Source organism: Lithobates pipiens, unplaced genomic scaffold (assembly GCF_037356315.1).
Source record: "Lithobates pipiens isolate NorthernLeopardFrog02 unplaced genomic scaffold, aLitPip1_a1.2 Scaffold_25, whole genome shotgun sequence".
Lineage (NCBI taxonomy): Eukaryota > Metazoa > Chordata > Amphibia > Anura > Ranidae > Lithobates > Lithobates pipiens.
Window position 1 is genome coordinate 143,652,648 of NW_027507787.1, and position 23,958 is coordinate 143,676,605.

Genomic DNA, 23,958 nt, shown 5'->3' on the forward strand with positions numbered 1-23,958 from the left:
TACACACGGTCGGAGATTCCGACAACCAAATCCATCGGATTTTGTCCGTATCCGACGGATTTTGTCCGAAACTGTTGCATACACACGGTCGGACAAAGTTGTCGAAAAATCTGACGTGATGACGTTATTTCGTTACGACGGGACTACGTTCACGCTAGTAGCCAATAGCTTTGGTGTAGGAATTTGATCTGAGCATGCGTGGCACTTTGTCCGATCGGAATTCTCTACACACGATCGGAGTATGTCCGATTGGAACATTGTCGGAAAATTTTACCAACAAGTTGGAAAACTTGGTCCGTCGGATACTCCGACGGAAACAGTCCGATGTAGACCACACACAGTCGGAATATCCGACAAAACGGTCCGATCGGACACATTCCGTCGGAATCTCCGACCGTGTGTACAAGGGCTAAGGGAACCCTTGATTTATACACGTCATGCGACATGTGCTCCCAAAGCCGGAGAGTATGTCGCACCAGTGTGAACTGGGCCTAAGCAAATCAACCCCATGGTCTTTACAAGTTTAATCTACTACAAAAAAAGTACTTTTTTCAAGCACAGTAAATCACCATTATGTTTTATCCTTTGCTGACTTACTATTTTGTACCCCTAAAGCCGCGTACACACGGGCGGACTGTCTGGCCTACTTAGTCCGCCGAAACACATTTCAGCGGACAGTCCGCTCGTGTGTGGGCTTCAGCTGACTTTTTCAGCGTGCAGTCTGGCGGACTAAGTATTTCAGAATTTCCGTAATACAGTCCGTCGGACTCGCATTTGGCCGGACAATCCGCCCGTGTGTGTGCCAGTCCGCTGTACTTTTAAAATAAGCGGGTATCCAGGTAGGCGGGGCCCGTGAAGGAGACGTCGCTGGCCCCGCCGCCTGGTTTGGACTTAAAGGGGAACCCCAACGCCGAAAAAAATCGGCGTGGGGGTCCCCCCAAGTCCACAACAGACCCTTGTCCGAGCACGCTACCCGGCCGGCCAGGAAAGGGGGGCGAGCGAGCGCCCCCCCCTCCTGAGCCGTACCAGGACGCGTGCCCTCAACATGGGGGGTGCATTGGGGAAGGGGGGGCCGCGCGGCCCCCCCACCCCAAAGCACCTTGTCCCCATGTTGATGAGGACAAGGGCCTCTTCCCGACAACCCTGGCCGTTGGTTGTTGGGGTCTGTGGGCGGGGGGCTTATCGAATCCGGGAGCCCCCTTTAATAAGGGGGCCCCCGGGTACCGGCCCCCCACCCTATGTGAATGAGTATGGGGTACAATGTACCCCTACCCATTCACCTGTGAAAAAAAGTACAAAAAAAACACAACACAGGGTTAAAATATTTTATTGCACAGCTCCGGGGGTCTTCCGTCTTCGGGGGTCTTCTCGCCGGACTCCTCCGCTATCTTCTTGTAGCTCTTCTGCTAGCGGAGGAGTCTGGCTTTCTTCCTCGCCGCCGGCCTCTTCTCCCGACTTCGGGGGTCTTGTCCCCCTCTTCGGTTCTTCTGCCGGGCCACCGCGCCTTCTTATAGCTCTTTTACAGGCGGTGGCCCGGTCTTCTGTCGCCGCCGCCTTGCGTTCTTCTTCTTCTTCCTCTCCAGGAGATGTTGCCTCGACGATCTCTCCGGCCGGAATGCCAGGGACGCACTGCGCGGCCACTTATATAGGGACAATGGGGCGGTGTCACATGGCTTTATGTCACATGGGTTGGTCACATGGTGACCCCGCCCCCTTACGATGTCATAGTCCCCATGTGACATCAACCCATGTGACCAACCCATGTGACATAAAGCCATGTGACACCGCCCCATTGTCCCTATATAAGTGGCCGCGCAGTGCATCCCTGGCATTCCGGCCGGAGAGATTGTCGAGGCAACATCTCCTGGAGGAGGAGAAGAAGAAGAAGAAGAAGAAGAACGCAAGGCGGCGGCGACGACAGAAGACCGGGCCACCGCCTGTAAAAGAGCTATAAGAAGGCGCGGTGGCCCGGCAGAAGAACCGAAGAGGGGGACAAGACCCCCGAAGTCGGGAGAAGAGGCCGGCGGCGAGGAAGAAAGCCGGAATCCTCCGCTAGCAAAAGAGCTACAAGAAGATAGCGGAGGAGTCCGGCGAGAAGACCCCCGAAGACGGAAGACCCCCGGAGCTGTGCAATAAAATATTTTAACCCTGTGCTGTGTTTTTTTTGTACTTTTTTTCACAGGTGAATGGGTAGGGGTACATTGTACCCCATACTCATTCACATAGGGTGGGGGGCCGGTATCCGGGGGCCCCCTCATTAAAGGGGGCTCCCGGATTCGATAAGCCCCCTGCCCGCAGACCCCGACAACCAACGGCCAGGGTTGTCGGGAAGAGGCCCTTGTCCTCATCAACATGGGGACAAGGTGCTTTGGGGTGGGGGGGCCGCGCGGCCCCCCCTTCCCCAATGCACCCCCCATGTTGAGGGCACGCGGCCTGGTACGGCTCAGGAGGGGGGGGGGGGCGCTCTCTCGCCCCCCTTTCCTGGCCGGCCGGGTAGCGTGCTCGGACAAGGGTCTGTTGTGGACTTGGGGGGGACCCCCACGCCGATTTTTTTCGGCAATGGGGTTCCCCTTTAAGTCCATTCCAGGCGGCGGGGTCAGCGACGTCTCCTTCGCGGGCCCCGCCTACCTGGAGACGCGCTCTAAATGAGCGGACTTTCCTCCGCGTGTGTGGGCGAGTCCGTTCATTTCAAAAGTAGGGCGGATAGTATGGCGGACTTAGTACACCGTATTAGTCCGCTCAAAAAGTGCCGTGTGTGGGCAAGTCCGTTCATTCGAAAGTATGACGGACTGTCCGTAGGAATGTCTGATGGACTAAGTTGGCCAGACAGTCCGCCCCGTGTGTACGCGGCTTTACTGTACATAAACTGTGTTCAAGGTTTTTTGCTTTAAATGCTTTTTTTTTTTTTTTTTTTTTTTTTTATACACATACAACATAGTTAAATAAAGCCTACAAAACAAGAATCCCTGTTTTGTTGAGCTACCTTCACAGAACTAGACGTAAGAAGTTCACCCCAGGTTACTAAGTTAAGAATTTACTAGCGGATCGTTTACCAAGTTCCCTCTGAATGAGCAGATTTCTGACATGCTTTTTCCTGACGTGCCTTTTTGTTGTCATAATCTCAGGTCTTTAGAGTAATAAAGGAGAAACACCGGTAATATCTTGCACAGTTCTTAAAATAAATCTCTTTCAGAATGTAATTTTTCTGGCATGTAAGCTATAAAGGGAACTCATAGTACCTGTTCTAGATGCCGCTCAAGGAAATCAACTGCTAGTAGGATAACCCAAATTGCCATGGTATAAATTGTTATGCCCTGTACACACGATAGGATTTTACGACAACAAAATCCATTTTTGTTTTTTTTCTGACGCATGTTGGCAACTTGTCTTGCATACACACGTTCACACAAATCTTGTCGCAAATTCTGAACGCCAAGAACGCGGTGACGTACAAGATATAAGATGAGCCGAGAAAAATTAAGTTCAATAGTCAGTGCAGCTCTGCTGCTTGATTGATTCTGAGCATGCGTAGAACTTTGTGCGTAGGAATTGTGTACACACGATCGGAATTTACGAGAAAGGGTTTTGTTGTCAGAAAATTTGAGATCCAGATCAATTTTGGGCGTCGGAAATTCCGATGGAAAATGTCCGATGGAGCCTACACATGGTCTGAATTTTCGGCAACAAGCTCCCATCGAACATTTTCCTTTGGAAAATCCGACTGTGTGTATGGGACATAAGTCTGAGCAGAGTTCGAGCCCTTTTACATTGTACAGTATGTACAGATTTGTCAATCTGCATGGAAAATATTCATATTTTATCAATGTTATGATTAACTTCAGGCATCGTTAAAAGCCTTTTGGATACAAATGCCATGAGTAAATTCTTGGTCAGGAGGTGCAAGAGCATAACTTAAGGACCGTTTACACCAGCAGCTGCATTAGAGCCTGGTGCGTGGGCAGCAGAGCTGCATCACACTGTTTACTTTTGTTGGGGGGAACTTTATTAAAAATGGCCCCAATGTGGTACAGTGGATTGCGTGGATTTTTCTACAGCTGCACTGCAATAGTGTTGTACTAGCAGATATTGGGGGGGTGGGGGATCATCTCCACGTGGGGCTGGAGCATCGTCTCGATGTTGGGGTGGAGGATCGTCTCGACGTTGGGGTGGAGGATCGTCTCTCTTTTTTTTTTCCCCTTTCTTCTTTCTTTACTTTGTGGAAGTAAATGTTGGGGGATATTCCCCATAAGGAAAGACATTATGGATAGAGGGCATAAGTGCATAACCTACATTTGGAAGCCCTAAAAATTGTATATAATATAACGGCTATATATATATATATATATATATATATATATATTTTTTTTTTAAAGTAATACACATTTTAATAATAAAATAATAAAGTCCATTTCAAACTAAATGAAAGATTATCCTATGAGTGAGACAATGCTGCGGTGTGATTTCAGTGCAATCCTAACAGCAATGTCAGTTGCAGTAGAGCTTCTCGCATTGCATTTGACTGGGGAAACAGAGGCTTTAATCCTCAAAATACTGACCCACACTGAACTGCATGCATTGCGCAATACTGCACAGTAGTTGGTGTCAAAGGGAAAAATCAGTATAAGCTGGGCAGAGGGCTAGCATTTAAAGAGGAGTTCCGCCCCCCCAGCAAATTAAGTCAGCAGCTACATACTGCATAGCTGCTGACTTATAATATTAGAACACTCCTGTAATCCAGCGATGTAAGCACCCCAGCCAATGCTCTCGGGTGCTGCCGCCGCCATTTGTAGTAAGGGATCCCTACTGCAAATGCGCAAAGCGCGCCGCGCTTTCTGAATGGCCCGATGGCGGGAAAAGGAGCCAAACTTCCGAGTGATCTCACTGCGTCAAGGTTTTGTTTGGGGACAGGTACCTGTCAAAAAGAGGTACCTGCCGCCCCCCTCCCCCCAAGGAGGAGGCTGCTAAGCAGAGCTTCCACTTTTGGGTGGAACTCCGCTTTAAGTACACATTGCTTTGCTCTGCATGGGACTTTAATATCCCTACATTGTAGTGTACACAGCACAATATTCCTATTATAATATTAGATTATAATGAACACAGGTAAGTAATGAATACAAAAGTATGATATGTAACTTGTGTTACTAGTCATTTACCTCTCTGCACAAAAAACACCCAGGTCTTCGTACAGCCATTATCACGGCTCCATTCCTCTCCCACAGTTCTTTAGCTTTGAAAGTCCTTGATTCTGCAGAGAAATGGGCAAGTTTAAGTTCCATTGTCTATCAATCATTTTAAAAGAGTTTCTATGGTCAAAATGTAAAGTCACATATTCATTTCCACATTGTATTTCACCGATTTCTAACCTACTCCTATTAATCGGACTCATCTTTAAATGAGTAAACTTACTTTGTGAAGAACCCCCACACACATTTACTTAAACTTCCTTGACTTCTGGGAGACGTAGTCACTATGCCCTGTGAGTAGGCACTGCTGTGTCACACATTTCAGAGACCTTCCATGTTGAATTATGAGTAGGACCTTGATAGGCTGGAACGCATTAGTGTTGGCTCTGTTTGGAACATGTGTACTTCTTGGATGAAATAAAGATACATTTTATTCAACTTCACCTGGTTGCCGACTTTATACACATGGAGGGACTCTTGTCTTGGGTGAAAACTGCAAGTCAAGCATGGTGAGTGGAAACAAAGAGCTCTTGCTGGCCCTGACTGCATTATTGGGTTGCAGTGCCATTATCTTGTATACAAATCTCACAGAGCCTGCCTTTTGAACTAGGAGCTGAGAGGAGGTGTCTCAGGAGGCGGAGTCAGTGAAGGAATCATGGCTTGCAGGTAGCAAGGTACCATGGGATGTGTAGTCCATAGAAATTGAAAGTAAACAGCAGAGGAGAAGCTGTATAGCATGCAATTCCAGGAGCTTGTGGAAAGAGAGGCCCAGCAGACAGGAGGAACTTACAACATTAAAAGGCATTTTCCCAAGTAGATTTATGTTGGCTTATCAAATATATATAATAATAATAATAATAATAATATAACAAATGTTTGTATTGCTATTATGCAGATGTTATAAAATGAAAGTGTATGCTCGATATTGCTGCGTGCTATTGTACCTCGTCTCCCCCAAACCCACATCGCCATCTTGCCTAGTAGATGCCAACAGGGACTGGCTTCTTCCAGTGGCTGGCTTCTTTGCGCCACAGCAATGTATAAACAATGTCAGGGCCACAAGTATTATGAAGTGACCCCATGGGATTGCGAGCCCCTAGGACAGTTTGGTAAAATTAATTAAAGCCCATTTTAGTTGTTGCTAGAGTTTTTGTACAGGGCAGTTTCTTGGCTTTCCTGTCGTCTGCTTCAGGTTACCCCTTTCCTGTATCCAGGCATGATTTCAGCTTACAGCTGTCGCTAGGCATATGAGCTAATTGCTCATCTTCCTTGGATTGGCTATGGTCTTTTGGAAGGAAACCTGTCACCCAATCTGGATTCTCATTCAAATTTAAATATCTACTTCCTGAGATCATTTTCAACAGATAGATCTTCAATCAAGACCAGGTCTCCTGGTTTCCCTTAGTCACAGCTATACTTTTTGGGGATAATGGCGCCCATTATATTAACCACTTTACTGCCAGAATATATACCCCCCTTAATGACCAGGCCATTTTTTGCTTTTTGGCACTGAGTTACTTTAGCTAACAATGCATTGTCATGCAATGCTGTACACAAATTAAATTTATAAAAAAATTTTTTTCCACAAATAGAACTTTCTTTTGTGGTATTTGATCATCGCTGTTTTTTTTTTTTTTGCACTATAAACTACAAAAAAACAAAAAATATGGAGAAAAAAAAATATTTTTTTTTTACTTTTTGCTTTTTGCTATAAAACATATCCAATAAAAAAAAAAAAAAAAAAAAAAAAAAAGGAAGTTCTTCCTAATACCTAGTACCAAGTATGTACAGTGCATCCGGAAAGTATTCACAGCACTTCCCTTTTTCCACATTTTGTTATGTTACAGCCTTATTCCAAAATGGATTAAATTCAATTATTTATATGAAAGAAGTTTGTTTGAAATCTTTGCAAATTTATAAACAAAAAAAAAAAAATCACATGTTCTTAAGTATTTACAGCCTTTGCCATGACGCTCAAACTTGAGCTCAGGTGCATCCTGTTTCCACTGATCATCCTTAAGATGTTTCTACAACTTGATTGGAGTCCACCGGTGGTAAATTCAGTCGATTGGACATGATTTGGAAAGGCACACACCTGTCTATATAAGGTCCCACAGTTAACAGTGCAAGCCAAGCCATGAAGTCCAAGGAATTGTCTGTAGACCTCTGAGACAGGATTGTTGTATCGAGGCACAGATCTGGGGAAGGATACAGAAAAATGTCTGCACCATTGAAGGTCCTAGTGAGCACAATGGCCTCCATCAGTTGGCCTGCATCAGATGGAAGAAGTTTGGAACCACTTCCTAGAGTAGGCCGTCTGGCTATACTGAGCGATCGCGGAAGAAGGGCCTTAGCCAGGGAGGTGACCAAGAACCTGATTGTCACTCTTACAGAGCTCCAGCATTTCTCTGTGGAGAGAGGAGAAACTTCCAGAAGAACAACCATCTCTGCAGCATTCCACCATCAGGCCAGTATGGTAGAGTGGCCAGATTGAAGCCACTCCTCAGTAAGGCACATGACAACCCGTCTGGAGTTTGCCAAAAAGGCACCTGAAGGACTCTCAGACCACGAGAAACAAAATCCTCTGGTCTGATGAAAAAAAGATTGAAATCTTTGGCCTGAATGGCAAGTGTCATGTCTTGAGGAAACCAGGCACCACTCATCACCTGGCCAATACCATCCCTACAGTGAAGCACGATGGCGGCAGAATCATGCTGTGGGAATGTTTTTTTAGCAGCAGGAACTGGGAGATTAGTCAGGATTCAGAGAAAGATGAATGCTGCAATTTACAGAAACATCCTTGATGAAAACCTGCTCTAGAGCCCTCTGGACCTCAGACTGTGGCGACGGTTCATCTTCCAACAGGACAACAAGCCTTCGCATACAGCCAAGATAACAAAGGAGTGGCTACAGCACAACTCTGTGAATGTCCAACTCTGTGAATGTCCTTGAGTGGCCCAGCCAGAGCCTAGACTTGAACCCAATTGAACATCTCTGGAGAAATCTGACAATGGCTGTGCATTGACGCTCCCCATCCAAACTGATGTAGCTTGAGAGGTCCTGCAAAGAAGAATGGGAAAAACTGCCCAAAAATAGCATCGTACTCAAAAAGACTTGATGCTGCAATTGGTCCAAAAGGTGCTTCTACAAAGTATTGAACAAAGGCTGTGAATACTTATGTTCATGGGATTTTTTTTTTTAAGTTTTTTTTAAATTTGCAAAGATTTCAAAACAAACTTCTTTCCCATTGTCCTTATGGGGTATTGTTGGTAGAATTTTGAGGAAAATAATGTAATCCATTGTGGAATAAGGTTGTAACATAACAAAATGTGAAAAAAGTGAAGCGCCGTGAATACTTTCTGGAAGCGCTGTATTCTGCTACAAATTTATGGTAAAAGAAAGCCTGAATAAGAGTATATTGATTAGCTTGCACGAAAGTTATAGCATCTATAAACTATGGTAAACTTACTGGAATTTTTATTTATTTTATACTAGTAATGGCAGTGATCAAGCAACTTATAGCAGACTGCGATAGTATGGCAGGGAATCTGACACTAACTGACGCTTTGTAGAAACGAGTGACACTAAATATCAGTAATAAAAATATACACTGTCACTGTACTAATGACACCATCTGGGAAAGGGTCAACATCTAGGGCAATCAAAGGGTTAAATGTTTGCCTAACACTGCTTGGTGCATTTACTGTGTGCTCTTTTTAATAAGGGATGAGCAGGTAAAAAAAACTGGCACATCCCCACTGACAGGACAGAGCCTTGTATTGTTTACATTCAGACCTCTGTCTTGTCATCCTCTTCGCCGATCAGTGGGTGTCAGTGGTCAATCATGGCCAACAACCGTTGATCTCACCCTCAACGTTCAGCTTGAGTCTTAGTGACTGAGCTTTGGTTTGTGAGGTTTATTTTAAAATTACTTGGTTTGTTTATGGTGATAAAGTTTCAAGAGAGGTTGATGAATTTCACGACCTAATAGTTTGTCTTTTGCGGTCTCATTTAATTAACCTTTTCCTATTTCAAGAGGCTCTTACTATTTGGTTAAAGGGGTGCTTGTGAGGTCTGAAATCTCATGACATTTTTCCACGAGATCTCCCAGTTTCCTTAAGAGCTCCCTGGAAAACGCCGATGATGTAGTATTGCTGGGTGGCCAGGAATAGGTCATAGTCCCTTGGGAAAGGCAGCAGTAAAGAGCTGATATTGTAAGTTTCCCGAAAACTGGATTTGAACAAAATTGTTCGTCTTGTTAGAGTGGAATTCAACTACTCCTCTTTAATTCTTTCTTGAAGAAGAAAATGAATTACGACTGTGGCCTAATCTTCTCAGAAGTGTTCATAAACTTACAAATTAAAGCCAAGCGCTATTGATTTATTTTATTTTATTTTGTGTTACAGGGAAAAGTCAGATCCTTTGTGATTTGTTGCCTAAGTCCCTGTTGTAGAGATCTTCAATCAAATCCTCTCATGACAAGAAGTGATGGCATATCTCTCAAGAGAAAAGACAAAAACATCCCGAGGGCAATTCATTAAGGAGTTACAACACTTTTCTAGCAGTACGAAAAATGGCCTACACCTATTTCAGAAAAGCACTGTAAAGCCCTGTATACACGGTCGGACATTCCGACCACAAAATCTGTCTGATTTTTTCCGACGGATTCTGGCCGAAACTTGTGTTGCATACACACGGTCGGACGAAGTTGTGGGAAAATCCGATCGTTCTGAACGTGGTGATGTTTGTTGCATACGCCGGCACAACGTAGAGGCCAGTAGCCAATAGCTTTCATCTCGTCATTTATTCTGAGCATGCGTGGAATTCTCTACAAATGATCAGAAAAAGTCCAATCGGATTTTATTGTCGGAAAATTTTAGATCCAGCTCTCAAACTTTTTCTGTCTGAATTTCCGATGGAAAAAGGCCAATAGAGCCCACACACGATCTGATTTTTCGACAACATAATCTGATCGGACCGTTTCCGTCTGAATTTCTGGCATAACAGTGCAGAAGACCGAACACATGTGTCAGATTCAGGTGGTTCTTATTTCCAGCAATTTAGGAATCTGGTTGTAACAGACTTGATAAAGATTACCACCAGTTCTCAGAAAAAAATGGCAGTTTTAAGGGAACCACTGATCTGGTTTACAGAAAGATACCTGGGCTCATAGGGAGGAATTTTGTGCTAGGAAGCGGTCATAACTGACAACTTCATGCACAGGGATCGTGGTGGCTATGTTTCCAGCGACCAATGGCATCTTAACACCCAATAACTCCCTCACTCGTTCAGCTGTCAGCTGAGGGATTCCATGGCCCAAACCTGAATGTATACAAATGGGCGGAGATGCTTGCCGACATCATTATCCAACTAGAACATTGACTTGGCCATATTTGGGCAATGACAGAAAACTTCTAGCTAGTAGCTAAAATGAGGTCATGGGGGCTTCAATGGTTGATACGATGATGCCATCTGCATAGCCGACAGAATCTAGCAACCAATGCTGTACTACTAGGGTCGAACATGTACTGGAGGACAAGAGTGTCTGCAATTTGGACATTCTACCCTCAGTGTCGCCCCCACCATGCTTCTGACCAATAAATGTCATGCACAGGAACAACAGGATTCTAAAGAGTGTTGTAGATCCTCTTTCTGAATTCCCCAGCCTATGTACTATCAGCATCTAAGTTACAGAGCAAACCATTTTACTACTAGTTATAGGAACATTTGGAGTTCTTATGAATAGCAATTATGATCTTGGATATTATAACCATCTAACTGCATATTATAATCTGCATCTATTCACACTTTTCATTACATTAGTAATCATTTTGAATTATGATAATGTTAAATCATGAGTTTTGCTAATATCTTTATGCATACGTTTTATTAACTATTATTTATATTTATCCATACATTTTATCAACTATTATTTATCGCAAACTACTGTATTTATTTATACTCTTTATCATTTTTTTGTATCCTCAATAGAATCACATTTTTATTATTTCATTATATTTTGCTATTCCTTTTGATCTTATAAAATGTTACATATACACTATACTGTATATACACACTATGATTATTTTGTATATAACATTGCATTTAGGTTATGTGCTAGGACATAATATAATGTGCCTGTCTTAACCACTTCCAGCCCAAGCCAATTCTGGCACTCCTCTCCTACAAGTAAAAATCTATTTATTTTTTGCAAGAAAATTTACTCAGCACCCCCAAATATTATATATGTTTTTTTAACAGAGATCCTATGGAATAAAATGGTGTTCGCTGCAACTTTTTATGTCATACGGTATTTGCGCAGCAATTTTTCAAACGTGTTTTTTGGGGAAAAACGGTTTCAGAAAAAATAAATAAATAAAATTCTAATGTTGGCCCGATTTTTTTGGGATAATATGAAAGATGATGTTACACCAAGTAAATAGATACCCAACATGTAATGCTTTATAATTGCGCACACTGGTGGAATGGCACCAAACTTCGGTACTTAAAAATCTCCATAGGCGACGCTTTAAAATTTTTTACAGGTTACCAGTTTAGAGTTACAGAGGGTATCTTGGGCTAGAATTATTGCTCCCACGTTCTTGGCGATACCTCACATGTGTGGTTTGAACTCCGTTTAGATATGCGGGGGGTGACATTCGTATGCATTAGCTTCTGAGTGTGAGCACGCAGGGATGGGGGGGGGGGGGGGGGGCGCTTTAAACATTTTTTTTTTTTTTTACACTTTCCCTTTAAATGTTTTTTTCTTTTTATCACTTTTATTCCTATTGCAAGGAATGTAAACATCCGCTGGTCCGCTTTAGAGAGAGATCTAGGGTCTCTAAGACCCCACATTTCTCCTCTAGGCCGCCGGCCGATTCATTCTCCGGCTTGCCGATAGCACGGGTGAGCCGGTAGAAGCTCCGGAGGGAAGGCACATTCCCTCCCACCACCTATAAAAACAATTAAAGAGGAAGTAAACCCTAATGGGTTTACTTCCTCTTTCATTCCCTGCAAAGGCAAAGCATAATAGACTACTATGCATCGCATAGTAGCCCATTATGTGTCACTTACCTGACACAGGAGCCAGCGATGTCACCGCTGTCCCCTGTAGTCCGGCGCATCCATCTTTTTGGTGGGGTCTTGCAGCTCCGCCGCTGTCATTCGGCGGAGCCGCGATGACGTCACTCCCGCGCATGCGCACGGGAGCCGACACGCGCGGCAGCTCCATTGTTGGAAATGCCGCGCTCAGTGTGCCTGCGCGCCGCTGTCTACGGCGCATGCGCCGTAGACAGCGGTGCCTGTCTTCGGGCAAATATCTCCTAAACCGTATAGGTTTAGGAGATATTTCTTGGACCTACAGGTAAGCCTTAATCTAGGCTTACCTGTAAGTCAAAGTGGTTTGTAAGGGTTTACAACCACTTTAAGCGGCTATGATTGTTTTTAATTTGCATGGAATCGCTGTCAGAAAAGAATGATATCTGAATGATGCCTGCAGCAGATTCAGATATCTCCAAAGTCTAGGATGTCATATGATGTCCTACGAACAGGAAGTGGTTAAAAAGATCCATATCTTACATTATTTTATGTTATCTTATACCCCAGCCTTGATGGAGGGGTGGATACTGAGCCGCAGAAACACGGTTTTCTATTTTGACTTGTGTTATATCTTTGGCACTTTTTATCACACAATTAGACTAGTCCTGGGACCCCCCCCCCCCCCCCCCAAGAAAAACCCAGCCAACAGAGAGCTGCCTCCAAAATTTCCATCTAAAGTCCTATCTCTCCTGCTTTGGATCCAGCACTCTACCAACAGGTCTATCATTGAAAACCTAGCACAGTGAACCTCAATATTTTTTTTTTATTTCTATCTGTGCCTTTCTGTCCATGTGATAACCACTCCTCTATATTTCTTGTACGGATTCCATAAGAAGAATCTCCCAATTAGCATCACAGACAGAAATAACAGACCAATATTTAATACAAAAATTGGAAATGTAAACTATTTTTGATTCTGTCCAAAAACTTTTGCATAGGGTGGGGAATGGTTAGAGCCCCTGTCAGGTTTTTTACTACTATCCGATGCTGTTAAAAGAGACATGTGACAATTGTTTGCCAAGGTAGTGAAAGGAAATCTCAGGGATAAAGACAGCAATAAAAAGCTCACAAGGGATTATGCCAACTTATCTGGTAAAAAAAAAACGTCACCAAGACAGTAGGTGAGAAGGAAACCTTTAACAGAGCTCCAATTATCAGTAAAGGCCACAGAGGAGCTCTAACACTTCCCCACTCTACTCTATCCAAAGATAACATACACATAATGGCTGGACATAGAATGAAAAAGGACAGGAGCCTGTACTACTGTGCAAGACTTGACGGTACAAAACTCTCTCAATTAACATTAACGACTGCATTGGTAAAAAGATAGATCCCCATGATTAAGCTACAACGGGCGGAGCGAAACCCGTTGTTGGTGTGGCCTGGTTGGAGTCCAGACTGTGGCTGCCATTCATCTCATTTCCCGCACATGGGTCTGCTTCATGATGTGCGGCTTATAGACCTTTTTCTTTTAAATAGATAGGAAGGTATATTCGATTTTCTTGTGTTAAACTTTTTTCTTTTTACATTTCGTCAATTGCGTCCTGGTTTCTGACCTAGGCCAAAATGATGTCATAGATCCCTGGACCATTCTCTTCTATGTACACACTGAAGGAACAGATTTAGTGTTCAAAGAAGAAAAAAATAAATAAAAAAAAAGCTAAAAAAAAAAGGTGCCCTGGTGGTTGAAACAACACTTTGCACAAGAGAAAATAGAGTTTGGGCCCAAACTATAAAGACTATATTTTGAACCATTTGCAAAGTCTGGATAGAGTAGAGAAACCTAAGATTGTTTTTTTGCTGGGGGGTGTGCAAAATGGAAAGCACCAAATGCAGAAACATATAACGTCCATACCCTTTGGACTGTAGGCTGGCCATACCAGCTGAATTTTGATTAATGTATGGGCAGAGAAGTTGCAGGGAGATTGACTTCTATACATCCACAATGCTGGAGGCTATAGCCGACAGTGCTGATCGGTGTATTTTGAGGGCGGGGAAGTCTCCACAATGTGAGAGTATAATGCCCTGTACACACGGTCGGAAAATGTGTGATCGGATCTTGTTGTCGGAAAATCGTGTGTGGGCTCCGTCTGACTTTTTCCTTCGGAATTTCCGACACACAAAGTGAGAGCAGGAGCTAAATTTTCTGACAACAAAATCTGATCATTTAAATTCCGTTCGTATGTAGACAATTCCGCCAGACAAAGTGCCACGCAGGCTCAGAATAAATTACGAGGCGAAAGCTGTTGGCTACTGCCCTCTTTATAGGCCCATCGTACGTGTTCTACATCACTGCGCTCTGAACGATCAGATTTTCCGACAACTTTATGTGAGCATGTGTATGCAAGACAAGTTTGGGCCAAAATCCGTCAGAAAAAATCCAACGGATTTTGTCGTTGGAATATCCGACCGTGTGTACAGGGCATAATAGCTCAACGGAGAGGATTCCCCCATCCACATTGAAGGGATGGGGGAATCAAGTCAGTTTTCTTTGTACAACTCGCTATCATCTATGGACTGGCGTAGTAAACCAACCCCACTCTGTACATACAGCCAAGAACAAAGACTTCTACGAACATAATGGAACTTAAGTGATTATGTTCCCTATGTCAGATTTTTATTGCAATTATGTCTCAACTAGGGGTCAACGATCCGTGATCCGAACGGGTCACCCTGCTCGGATTAGCACATGCCGCGATCCGCGGAGCGCTCCATGGTCTCGGCCTTAGGAAAGGCCGCGGCTTCAGCCTAGCTCCGAAGCGGTGGCCATCTTTCTACTCACAGGCCGTTTACAACTTGTAAACAAACCGGCATCATGTCATGACGCCGGTTCCTCTCTGTGCTAATCTGTACAGTGGAGGGGAGAAATCGGATGGAAGCAGCCATCCCTCCATACCCTGCCAATACCCAACAATACTCTGCCAATATTACAGTAGAGGAGATTGTGGCTATTACAGTGGGGACTATATGGTGGTGGAATTTTCACAGGTTGAAAATTAAATTTTATTATTTGCTGATCCGAAAAATTATCCGATCCGCGACTCTGATCCGAGGAACGATCTGATTAGTGAGTGTTTTGATCCGTTGCACCCCTAGTCTCAACTAGAGAGATTGTCATTTACTTCCTATCCTGGTGACACCTGGTACTGGGCCAGAAAGGAAAAGGAAATGATCACAGCAGCTATATGGCCATCTTTGTTCCTAATGGTGACATTTCTTCTCATTTCCTATCACCGTGACAACACAAGAAATCAGAGGAGATCTACACAGCGGGGACACTGACCAATCCAATTAAATATATTTGTGCCACTATATGCATTAGTTCACTGCATTAGTTCAAGTTCGGGATTGTGGCATACTATGTGTTAGATCTAGTGATGCACTAATATAATATACATATTTTCATTATTTATTGAATATTCTTTTTTAGGACTAGTTCCCTTTCAATAGAGAGCCAGGGCTGTAGTAGGCTCCATATTATGCAGGTCACTTCCAGATAGCAACAAAAAAGGGTATCTTTGATCTGCAGATCACACAGCCTATCCTAGCATGGATGAAGCACATATACCAAGCCAGATGTATTATTTTCTATACAAAGGGCCTTTAGAATGGAATTTGTTTAAATGTAAAGAGTGCTTGAGCATGCAGCAGCCCATTAATCAGGTAGAATAACAAGTTTTTGCTGAGTCAGTCAGTGACTGGATCACTGTTAATATTTAATAGAAAATTCACTCCGCCTGCAGCAATGGCGATTCTGCAGTTTTTGTTGGATTCCTATCAAAATGCAGCTTTCCACTAATCAGAGGTAGACTTTTACATTTATTGAATACTATCTGAGTTACAAAACAGTTATAAAATATAAAAAAAAAAAACTGTTGATTTTTCACACTTAAAGCAGTTGTAAACCCTCCTTTTTAGAATGCATTAAGAATAGAATTAGAATGCATTAAGGTGAAAAACCTCCTGTGATGCAGCAGCCCCTTAGAGCCCCCCTTTTACTTACCTGAACCGGATCTTTCCACTGATTGGATGGGCACATCGGTGTCTCGGTTCCTCACTGGATAGACTGATAGCAGCAGGAGCCCTTGGCTCCCACTGCTGTCAATCCAATGTCGTGGAAGACGGGGCTAGATCCTGCTGTCTGTATCAATAGACGCAGCAGTAGGACACAAGAGCACGCCCGCACGAGTGCCCCAGGAAAAGCACTTCTCTGACGGGGCACTCGAGAAGAGGAGGAGCCAGGAGCACCACAGAGGGACCCCAGAAGAGAAGGATGGGGGAACTCTGTGCAAAACCCTTGTAAGTAGGACATAGGGGGTAAGTATGACATGTTTGTTATTTTTATTTTATTGTTTAAACAAGACTTTACAACTTAAAAATGAAAAATAAATTTGAAAACGTATTCATGCTTTTTTACGACAATACTCCTAATAACATAACTAGTCTAAAAAATGCAAAAGTCCATTAGCACGTATCCTAAATCATTTTTATTAGACTAATTACAATAATTTACTAACTTGAAGCCCTTCCTGGGTGTGGTGGGTTGCTAGAGTAGAGAAACATTCTGTTTATATTGGTGACCATTGTCAAGGAAAAAGAAGGTGAGAGGAAATGCTAAATATTAGCATTGTCCCCAAAACAAAATGTTACGGGATAATACTGTAGGGACAACTGTCCAAGAATGGAATACCCCTCTCTTTGGGAGATTTCCTCCCACTTCCTGTTGCATCTCCGTCACAAGAACTAGAGGAAAATATCCCCAGCAAAAAAATAAAAATAAATAAAAATAAAAAAACCTGACAAGGGGATTTAATTATCTAAAACTACAAAACAAGTTTTAAAATATACCATACCCTAAGGCTACTTTCACACTGGGGCGTTGCGGGCGCTGGCGGTAAAGCGGCTCTGTATTTAGCAGTGCTTTACCGTCGTTTTAGTGGTCCTATGAGGCCGCTAGCGGGGCAGTTTTAACCTAGCGCCCAAAAAAGGGTTAAACTCGCCTGCAAAGCACTGCTAAGGAGGTGCTTTACAGTCAGGTTTGCAGCGCTGCCCCATTGTTTTCTATGGGAAGGGGCGCTTTAGGAGCAGTAAATACGCCGCTCCTACAGTGTCCAGAGATGCGACTTGCAGGACTTTTTTGACCATCCTGCCAGCGCACCGCTCCAGTGTGAAAGCCCTCGGGGCTTTCACACTGGAGAAACAGCAGCGGCTGTTTCAAGGTGCTTTGCAGGCGCTATTTTTAGTGATGTAGCGCCTGCAAAGCGCCCCAGTGTGAAAGGGGCCTTACTCCACGCTGTGAAGAAAAAAAATGGAAAATAATCCAATCCCTCTGTATGGCTGCTTTCACACTGGGGCGGTATTCAGGCGTTACAGCGCTAAAAATAGCACCTGTGTAGCGCCTGAAAAAAACCGGCCCCTTTCACTCCAGTGTGAAAGCCGGAGGGCTTTCACACTGGGGAGGTGCGCTGGCAGGACAGTGAAAAAAGTCCTGCTAGCCGCATCTTTGGAGCGGTGAAGGAGCGGTGTATTCACCGCTCCTACCCATTGAAATCAATGGGACAGCGCGGCAATACCGCCGGCAAAGCGCCGCTGCAGCGGCGCTTTGCGGGCGGGTTTAACCCTTTTTCGGCCGCTAGCGGGGGGGTTAAACCACCCCGCTAGCGCCTGCAGACCACCGCTAAAACGACGGTAAAGCACCGCTAAAAATAGCGGCGCTTTACCGCCGACGCCCGCACCGCCCCAGTGTGAAAGGGGCCTATGTAAACCAACAAAATGTCATTATTTTGTATCATTGGTGCTATAATAATTGAAGTGATTAAACAAAAACATTAAAAAATGCAGTGCTGTGATTATCCGCCATGCATTATCTCATTTAATATATTTTTCTTTTTTGTGTGGCGGAAGTATCATTATATAGAGCGCAGTAACAAGTGTTTTGGTGAGTTCCTGAATGCTGGGAGAGGTGGAGCACTGAAGCACGGGTGTGTTTGTCTGAAGATTTTTGTAGATTTCATGTCATTAGACACAAGATATTTCTACGCTGAACTTTGATTTTTGAAACATTCATTTACCTTTGGTAGCACATCTGTTGGACTAGAATATGAGATAATTCATGGCATATAATCACAGAACTACATGTGAATGTTTTTGTTCATACACACATTTTCAAAAAAAACATACCTGTAATAATAATAATTATAATAATAATCATCATATGGTATATACTTATTTTCACCTAAAGCAGAACTTAACTCCCAAAAAGGAAGTTAGTTCTGCTTTAAAATCCCCCTTCCCCAAGCAGAATTGCGGGAATATTTTCTCTTTCTGTTTTGCCTTTTTTTAAATTCTTAGCTCCACCCCTGCCACCATTCTGGCCTGACATGTACCTGGTCCTGCAGCCTCCTGGGATACTTGCATCACATCTCCCAGGAGGTTTCAGGATCGGCACACATAGTGACTGGGGGGATGCATCCAGTATGTCATTGGAGCTAGCGGCCTGCATCCAGAAGAGGCAGCCAGCTGAAGACAAAGATGGTGGCACAGGACCTACTGTGCTGTACAGGAACAACAAATTGCAGCGGCACAATGTTTGATTTGCTTTGAAGACCACTATAGCTAAATGGGAAACAAGAATGAGGAGGGGGATGGGCAGAGCTGAGTGCTGCTTTAAGTATAAAGATAAAGTGCCACATTTATGAAGATATCTAGGGACAAAATTCCTAACAGATAGTCTGTATTATGACTGCCCGTGAATGATTGATCAATTGAAGTGATGTTCCTGTTCTTGAGTAGAGATGAGCTCAGGCGTGTTTGGACTAGGATCCAAACCTACCCGGTAATGGTCACCTGTGCAGGCCAATCATCTGCTGCCAAAGCATTTCCTGCCCCGCAGCCACAGGTATGTACAACCCTTGCATCTGTGCGGCAACGGGGTCAGGATGTCCTGGTCTGAGATGATCAGCTCGTGTAGGTGACCGCTTCCTTTCAGGCTCAAACATGTGGCTTCAGATCCTAGTCCAACATGTCTGAGCTCATCACTAAACTTGAGAATCACTTGTGATTTTTGTGCTGCTTTTCCTCTCTTTGGTACGTTTTATCTCACAAGTAGATTTTCTAAGCATTAGAGCAGTGGTCTCCAAACTGCAGCCCTTTGCTTGCCTTTATCCGTCCCTTGGAGTACTTTCCCTCCCACTGATACAAGACGCTATCCATCCCCATGACACCAACAATGGGGTATAATTCCTGCTACTGACATCAACAATGGGGCATTATTTCTCAAATTGACACCAACGATGGGGAGCTATTCCTCCCACTGACACCAATGGTGGGACATTATTCCTTCCACTGATACCAATGACGGGGCACTATTTCTCCCACTGATGGGAAACTATTTCTCCCACTGATTCAAATGAATGGACCCCATTTCTCCCACTGATGGGACACTATTCCTCTCACTAACATCACTGATGGGCACTATTCATCCTACTGACACCAATGACAGGGCACTATCCCTCCCACTGACACTAAAGATGCACTGTTAACTTCCACAATTTGTATATCCAATGGAAGGGTACTCCTGGTGAGGATGGGTGCTGCTGTTGGTCTGACCCAGAGGGTCGAGTACCTGGCCTTCTGGCCTGGATTGGGGTAGTTCTAGCCCTGGACAGTCTTTTGGGAATTGGAACACTTGCTCCTCCTTGATGGGTGGGGAGGAGCGGTCAGTACTTTCCGAATGTAATTAGGTAGGAGTGATGGGAGTGACGGTGGAGCCTGATGGCAAAGGGCTCTCACCAAGCTTCCGGATCTTCATGCCTTCCTGCCTGGGGTGGGGGCTGCTGTGGTCAGGACCGTGGGTCAGGGCGGTCTTGAAAGCCTTTGGAGTATGTGCCCCTGGAGTGGCAGCCCAGGGGTGCCTTAAGATCACTGTGAGTGAGGGTCACATTGATTTTGGGCACCACAGTCACTGCACCAATAGTACGCTTTTTTAGCACCTGCCTCTTGGGCTGGGCCTTTTGGCTGGGACCAGAGGAATTTTTGATTCCTGGCTGGAGGGCCTGGTCATTGTGTTACACAATGGCCACTTCTTTTCACTCTCCTCTCCACTATCCCTTCCACACTTTATTTATTTTATTGTGTGTCACGTCTTGTTTTGTCACAATGCACGTTTGCTGTGATGAGTAGGGTCACAGATCCCAGGGCCTGTCCTGAAAGTTTGGGGAAGGGGTGGACATGGCCTTCTGGCTTAGTTCGCCCTCTTCCTTAGGGTTGGGGTCTCCCTTCGGGGGAGCCTCACCTAGTATTTGGGTGGGTCTGTTTCGGCAGACCTTCCAAAAAACAGAGTCTGCCTGGTTTCGGCCAGAAAGACCAAGTTTTAAGTGTCCTTGTCCCTGTCAGGAGCCTAATGCCCCAGGGGATTCAGGACAAGGCCCTCTGATTTTAAAGTGTGTGCACATTTTTTATACAACGGGTGAAGTTTTTGAGTGTGTTTTGCACGCCACAGGCTTTCAAAAAAATTAGTATTTCCAATGGTCAGTCTGACCCCTCTAAAGTCTGAAGGACATTAAACTGGCCCTTTCTTAGTTTGGAGACCCCTGCATTGGAGTGAACTATAAAAAGCAATACCCTGTACCACCTTTTCGAATAGGTGAGAATTATGGAGGTCCCAATGCTAACAGCAAACATTACTTTCCTTTTTTGAATGAAGTATGAGAATAAAAATTAAAATATGGAATGTATTACTATGCGCAATACAGACTGCCTGTGACATTTTTTCTTCTGGCACGGTTATACAGTGGTGTGAAAAAGTGTTTGCCCCCTTCCTCATTTCCTGTTCCTTTGCATGTTTGTCACACTTAAGTGTTTCGGAACATCAAACCAATTTAAACAATAGTCAAGGACAACACAAGTAAACACAAAATGCAATTTGTAAATGAAGGTGTTTATTATTAAAGGTGAAAAAAAATCCAAACCATCATGGCCCTGTGTGAAAAAGTGATTGCCCCCCTTGTTAAAACATACTATAACTGTGGTTGTCCACACCTGAGTTCAATTTCTCTAGCCACACCCAGGCCTGATTATTGCCACACCTGTTCACAATCAAGGCATCACTTAAATAGGAGCTGCTTGACACAGTAAGGTCCACCAGAAGATCCTTAAAAGCTACACATCATGCCGAGACCCAAAGAAATTCAGGAACAATTGAGAAAGAAAGTAATTGAGATCTATCAGTCTGGAAAGAGTTATAAAGCCATTTCCAAAGTTTTGGGAATCCAGCGAACCACAGTGAGAGCCATTATCCACAAATGGCGAAGACATGGAACAGTGGTGAACCTTCCCAGGAGTGGCCGGCCGCCCAAAATTACCCCAAGAGCGCAGCGACGACTCATCCAAGAGGTCACAAAAGACCCCACAACAATGTCCAAGAAACTGCAGGCCTCACTTGCCTCAGTTAAGGTCAGCGTTCATGCCTCCACCATCAGGAAAAGACTGGGCAAAAATGGCCTGCATGGCAGAGTTCCAAGGAGAAAACCACTGCTGAGCAAAAAGAACATCAAAGCTCGTCTCAATTTCTCCACAACACATCTTGATGATCCCCAAGACTTTTGGGACAACATTCTGTGGACCGATGAGACAAAAGTGGAACTCTTTGGAAGGTGTGTGTCCAAGTATATCTGGCGTAGAAGGAACACTGCATTTCATAAAAAGAACATTATACCAACAGTAAAATATGGTGGTGGTAGTGTGATGGTCTGGGGCTGTTTTGCTGCTTCAGGACCTGGAAGACTTGCCGTGATAAAAGGAACTATGAATTCTGCTGTCTACCAAGAGATCCTGAAGGAGAATGTCCGACCATCTGTTCGTGTACTCAAGCTGAAACGAACTTGGGTTCTGCAGCAGGACAATGATCCTAAACACACCAGCAAGTCCACCACCGAATGGCTGAAGAAAAACAAAATGAAGACTTTGGAGTGGCCTAGCCAAAGTCCTGACCTGAATCCTATTGAGATGTTGTGGTATGACCTTAAAAAGGCCGTTCATGCTCGAAAACCCTCTAATGTAACTGAATTAGGACAATTCTGCAAAGATGAGTGGGCCAAAATTCCTCCAGGACGCTGTAAAAGCCTCATTGCACGTTATCGCAAACGCTTGGTTGCAGTTGTTGCTGCTAAGGGTGGCCCAACCAGTTATTAGGTTTAGGGGGCAATCACTTTTTCACACAGGGCCATGATGGTTTGGATTTTTTTCACCTTTAATAATAAACACCTTCATTTACAAATTGCATTTTGTGTTTACTTGTGTTGTCCTTGACTATTGTTTAAATTGGTTTGATGTTCCGAAACACTTAAGTGTGACAAACATGCAAAGGAACAGGAAATGAGGAAGGGGGCAAACACTTTTTCACACCACTGTAAATAAAATCCATTATGTCTAATACAATATGTCACTGGTATGATGTGTTTTTGATGGAATATTCAGAAGCCATGAAACAGTTTTCTAGAACTTACAAACATTTTAAAAGCAAGGAAAAAAGGACAGTATCCATTAACATTACCATCTGATATAGTCTGTAGGTCGGCATCTCCTAGATATTCTACAGTGGCTTTTTCAGTTTTAGAAAGGAAATAATCGGTGTTGGCCAGTATTATTCCAGCTACTGCAGCTCCCAGGGCTCCGATGCTGAAGGACCACAATCCCATGCTGAAAATTTCAGATTCTGGAACAATCCACATCTCTGAAACATGAAATTGGTTACTAAGCTTATGCAATTAAACATCTAGACCTGGAAACAAGATAGTACAAGTAAAGTAAATAAAGTGTATCTAATGCCAATTTTTTTTATATACAGTAGTTTTAGGCTCGGTTTACACTAGCCCGACTCAAGTCGCGTGACTTTCAGTGCAACTTTGGATTACAACTTTGATACGACTTAAATGTCACAGAGTGTAAAAAGTCACATCAAAGTCAGACCAAGGTAGTGTAGGAATATTTTCTAAAGTCAGACAGACTTTTATAGCATTAGTTTGGACAGCTCTCATAGGGAAACATTACATTTCACATGTCATCCGACTTGAGGTCTCACAAGTTGAATCCTATGTCGTGCCAGCCTTCGATAGAGCGTTAAGGAGCTAGAACTCCAATAAGGTTTTTACTGCTGTATGCCCAATGTGGAAATTTACCCCTTCTTTTTTTCCTGGTGACCAAAGTCACCCAACCTGAAAGGGAGGGAAAGTCTTTCTATGGGGTACCTGTTTTGGAGACAAATGTCTAAAGGAGGATTTTCTTTACTTTAGAGTGATTTCCTTTCACTTTCTGTTGAGTCTAAATGACAAAAAATGAAGATAAATCTTCATAATGGGACATAGATGGCAGTGATTTTAACCAATCCTATTGCAAAATGGACACAAAAGTTTTTGCTTTAACAACAACTGCAGGTAACGATGGCAATATAATATATTCTTTAGATCAATGCAAAACCTATAAAACAATCACCACATGAAAATAGTCTTTATACCCAATTGAAACTTGCCTGCTAATATATGGAATCGGAGTTGGAGCAGAAGTACAGTACTTGTTTCTGCTTGGGAGATGTTCCTACAAGTGCTAACAAGAGGATCGGCACTTAGGAAGGCCTAAAATAGTGCTGATCAATAATAGTCCATAGAGAACAGTAGGTAGG

General features: G+C 43.8%; 1 protein-coding gene across 2 annotated transcripts in view; it reads right to left on the minus strand.

Annotated features, from left to right (window-relative positions):
* The window catches only part of PRXL2A (peroxiredoxin like 2A), an 89,506-nt gene that overhangs the window by 15,887 nt on the left and 49,661 nt on the right, over positions 1 to 23,958 (minus strand). For both annotated transcript variants that reach the window (XM_077454909.1, XM_077454910.1), the window contains exons 2-3: positions 22,834 to 23,013; positions 5,154 to 5,245 (exon numbers count right to left, since the gene is read on the minus strand). In XM_077454909.1, coding sequence (XP_077311035.1) covers positions 5,154 to 5,245; positions 22,834 to 23,011 — 270 coding nt within the window. In that variant the 5' untranslated portion in view covers positions 23,012 to 23,013. The remainder of the gene's footprint in view (positions 1 to 5,153; positions 5,246 to 22,833; positions 23,014 to 23,958) is intronic.